The 3,941-nt window shown below is 58.9% G+C and overlaps 2 protein-coding genes across 2 annotated transcripts in view; one reads left to right on the plus strand and one right to left on the minus strand.

Moving 5' to 3' along the window:
• The window catches only part of Znf865 (zinc finger protein 865), a 3,824-nt gene extending 2,661 nt beyond the window's left edge, over positions 1 to 1,163 (plus strand). The window contains exon 4 of the mRNA XM_033766048.1: positions 140 to 1,163. Within this exon, the coding sequence (XP_033621939.1) occupies positions 140 to 754 (615 nt within the window). The 3' untranslated portion in view covers positions 755 to 1,163. The remainder of the gene's footprint in view (positions 1 to 139) is intronic.
• A 1,409-nt stretch (positions 1,164 to 2,572) lies between these two features.
• Positions 2,573 to 3,941, minus strand: part of Znf784 (zinc finger protein 784) — a 3,094-nt gene continuing 1,725 nt past the window's right edge. The window contains exon 3 of the mRNA XM_019206478.1: positions 2,573 to 2,655. Within this exon, the coding sequence (XP_019062023.1) occupies positions 2,573 to 2,655 (83 nt within the window). The remainder of the gene's footprint in view (positions 2,656 to 3,941) is intronic.

Here is a 3,941-nt window from a genome sequence, read left to right on the forward strand (position 1 = left end):
GGCGCGTGTGCGGCCGGGGCTTCCTGCGTTCCTGGTACCTGCGGCAGCACCGTGTGGTGCACACCGGAGAGCGCGCCTTCAAGTGTGGTGTGTGTGCCAAGCGCTTCGCACAGTCGTCCAGCCTGGCCGAACACCGCAGGCTGCACGCTGTGGCACGGCCCCAGCGCTGCGGCGCTTGTGGCAAGACCTTCCGCTACCGCTCCGCGTGTGCGGCCGGGGCTTCCTGCGTTCCTGGTACCTGCGGCAGCACCGTGTGGTGCACACCGGAGAGCGCGCCTTCAAGTGTGGTGTGTGTGCCAAGCGCTTCGCACAGTCGTCCAGCCTGGCCGAACACCGCAGGCTGCACGCTGTGGCACGGCCCCAGCGCTGCGGCGCTTGTGGCAAGACCTTCCGCTACCGCTCCAACCTGCTGGAGCACCAGCGGCTGCACTTGGGTGAGCGGGCCTACCGTTGCGAGCACTGCGGCAAGGGCTTCTTCTACCTGAGCTCTGTGCTGCGCCACCAGCGTGCCCATGAGCCGCCGCGGCCGGAGCTGCGCTGCCCCGCCTGCCTCAAGGCCTTCAAAGACCCCGGCTACTTTCGCAAGCACCTGGCGGCCCACCAGGGTGGCCGGCCCTTCCGATGCTCCTCCTGTGGTGAGGGTTTCGCCAACACCTACGGCCTGAAGAAGCACCGCCTGGTGCACAAGGCTGAGGGCCTCGGAGCGCCGGGGGCAGCAGCGGGGGCGGGGGCCCTGGCTGGGAAGGACACCTGACCTGGGCTACTTCCCATGCGGCCATGTCCGCTCTGGACTGCCCCCGCCTGGGACTTCTGCCAGACTCTTTCCCCGTCCTTCAGAACCTCAGACGAACTGGCCGCCCAGGGCCCAGGACCTGCAGACTCCAGACTCCAGACTGAACCGCCCTCCCTCGTCCATCCAGACCAGACTTGGGTTTGTCCAGCCCTCTCCTGACCCTCTCCCGCCGCCCGCGGTGGCCCTCCACCCCAGGGAGCGAGCTTTTCGACAGAGATGGAACTGAATCCCACACCCCTTCCTTTCGAGCTTGGCTGGGCAGTGGGATATGCAGAGTGGGACCACGGAAGGGGGCGTTTGGGTTGTGGGCTTGGGGTCAGGGTGGCAGACGCCGCTTGTACAGAGCAGAGAACAATAAATCTTCACAACAGGGCCCTGGTAATTTATCTGCACCCCAGGGAGAGTGGGGTGTGAGTGTCGGCACAACACAGGTTGGGGTCTTTTGATTCCTGGAGGATTTGGTCTGCCTCCTGCCTTTCTGCTGGGATTTTCTGAGGAACCACCAGAGTTGGGCAAATAGAGATGGACAAGTCAGCTGGGACTAAGGAGCCTGGAGGCCCTCCCCTCCACCAGGCTCTTAGCTTTTGCTCACTCTGGTCACTCCCATAAGTCTGTGCTGGTCCCACGCTGGCACATGGCCTCAGCCTGGGGAACTGGAGGAAAAGGCCATCCAGAGGAGTACCGCCTCTTGCAGTCACGTATTGTATAGCTTGCTCTTGGCACCCACCCTGCTAGGACTGTGGTTTGGAGCAATTAACACACCCCTTCACAGCTCTCACTGGGCAGGCACAGTGTGACGTGGGAAGGCCCCCCTTTTGTGGCCGTTCTCCCTGCTCTGCAGACCCACCATGACTCAGGTCCCCTGCCCGTGCTCCAGGGCTCCAAAGTCATGCAGGAGTGGAGCTAGGGCTGAAGAGACATGAAAGTGTCCCTGTAGGCTGAGGGGAGGAGGGGCAGCCACCTGATCAGAGGGGTGACAGCTAAGAAGTGCCCTGTGCACGTGGTGATGCCAGAACAATGACATTGTAGCAGGAGCCTGTCAGGTAAAGTGGGCAAGCACCTGTAGGTGGAGGGCTTGGTGTGTCCAGCCCAATCCAGCTCTTCTGGAGAATTTTTAACAATGGGTGTGGCTAGATCCTGCAGAGTCTTGAATTCCATGTTGTAGGGCTTGGAAGACTGTAATTGGAAGCTGGAAACTAGCATCTGCCAGTCAGGCTGGATGAAAGTGAGACATTTGGGTCCAGTCTGTGTGTTCAACACAAAGATCTGGAGGTGGGGGTGTAGACTGGTGGCAGAATATGTGCTAAGCATGCTCCAAGCCCAAAGCATTTCTCATGATATATGACCCCCACCCTGGTACCGGGGATCAAACTCAGGACCTTGTGCTTGCCAGGCAGGCCCTGGCCCTTCCTTGTGATATACGAACTAAAAGGACTTGTGAAAACTGGAAGAACTAGGGTCCCAATCTGCATTCCCACGGCAGCTGAGTAGCCTCTGTCCTCTTCCGATGGAGCAGATACTCTAATCTGCTGCCACTGCTCATTGAGCCGCAGTACTGAGCCCCAGCTTCCTTTGCCCTGTTGCACCTATTTCCCCTCGACCTGGACACCTTATTTACATTTCAACCCACTGCTATGGGCACTCAGGTTTGTGGTCCCTTCTCAAGGCCACAGGAACTACAGGTCACTACGTAACAGTGTGGGAGAATTAAGTGAGGAGGCCTGGGCTGCCATAGTTGCCCTGTTGGCTTGGCTTACAGGGGCAGTGACGAAGAAAATCCTACTGAACATCAGGAAATTGACTAGATGAGGAAGAGGTGAAGTACTGCAGCTCTGCCAGTGAGGTGGGAGCACGGACACTTCCTGCGGGAAAGGGTATGACCCGGTCTGTTCCAAGCCACCTGGGAGTTTTGCCTCCCCCATGCTGGGTGAGCAGGGTAACACTGGAGGCCCATTATTATCTCCAGGAGCAGTTCAGGGACTCTTCCTCTGCCAGCAGCCTGGCCATCACAGGTGTCCCTTCTTTTGCTGGACCTGCTCCCTGTCCCCTTTATTCCCACACATAGGAAACAGGGACCGTATCTGAACAGCCTATTCATTTTTTTTGAAATGGGGTCTCCCGAAGTGGCCCAGGTTGGCCCGGAACCTGAGACACCCCCAAGTAGCTGGAGATGATAGGGATGCACTACCTCACCCCCAATCTTTGAGGATTAGCCAGAGCCCAGTGCAAGCTGCTGCTGGTGGCAAAAACAGAGTGGTCATTCTCCCACTTCCCCAGAGCAGACCACCTGAATGCAAGAGCGACAGAGAGCAACCCTTCAGATAGTCTTTTAATAGGAACAGAAGACTGGAGGTTCCTGCCTCCTCTGTCCCCACGTAGGCCAGTCTATCGCTGCCATGGACCTGCCCTTTTGGAAATTGGGCCCTGGGCAGAAGCTGCCTTCTTCAGATTCCAAGTGGAGGAAATCAGAGAAACTTGAGGCGACTTCGTTGCTGTGCGGACCACAGGCTGCTAGTTTCGGAAAGGGTGGTAGGTGGTTGCCTGCTGGGCCCACTCTTAGTTGTGTCTGAAGAGAGGTCCTGATGGGTTAAGGAGGGGTCAGCCATCCTCAGGACAAGCCCAGGGTGACTTGGGGCCCTCTGGCTTTGTCTGAGTCTATACGCACCACCTGCTGGGCCCCTTCTGCCCAGGGGTGTGCAGGCAACCCAGGTCCAGTGCAACCCGGTGAGGTAGGCAAAAGATTCCCTCCTGTCTCTGCTAGGGGCTCTGCAGATGAAGGGCTGGGCCACAAACACAGGAGTGGACCCTGGCCCTGTACCTTTGCGGTGCCCACTCTGTTGTGACGTGCTGTGTCTCGCACAGGGACAACCAAACAGTGGTTTGAAGGGCAGTGAAATGCCCCGTGGTCGTCTCCTGTAGCTGGGCACCACAGGGCCGCTTCTGTCTCCCTGGGTGTCACACAGGACTAGTGTGGGCTTCTGGAGCTCTGTTTTGCTGGCGGCTGCTTCTGGTCTCTCTCCTTCACCACAGCCTTGGATCCCCCGCACCCCTCCCCTACAACCTCCAGAGTTAAAGCCCTCAGCTGGCTGTTCCGGCCTACTGGTCAACCTCGGCCTTGGCCTCCTCCCCGCGCCCCTCCTCCCGCGCG

Source organism: Fukomys damarensis, unplaced genomic scaffold (assembly GCF_012274545.1).
Source record: "Fukomys damarensis isolate Sample0158 unplaced genomic scaffold, DMR_v1.0_HiC HiC_scaffold_19, whole genome shotgun sequence".
In the NCBI taxonomy this organism is placed as follows: domain Eukaryota; kingdom Metazoa; phylum Chordata; class Mammalia; order Rodentia; family Bathyergidae; genus Fukomys; species Fukomys damarensis.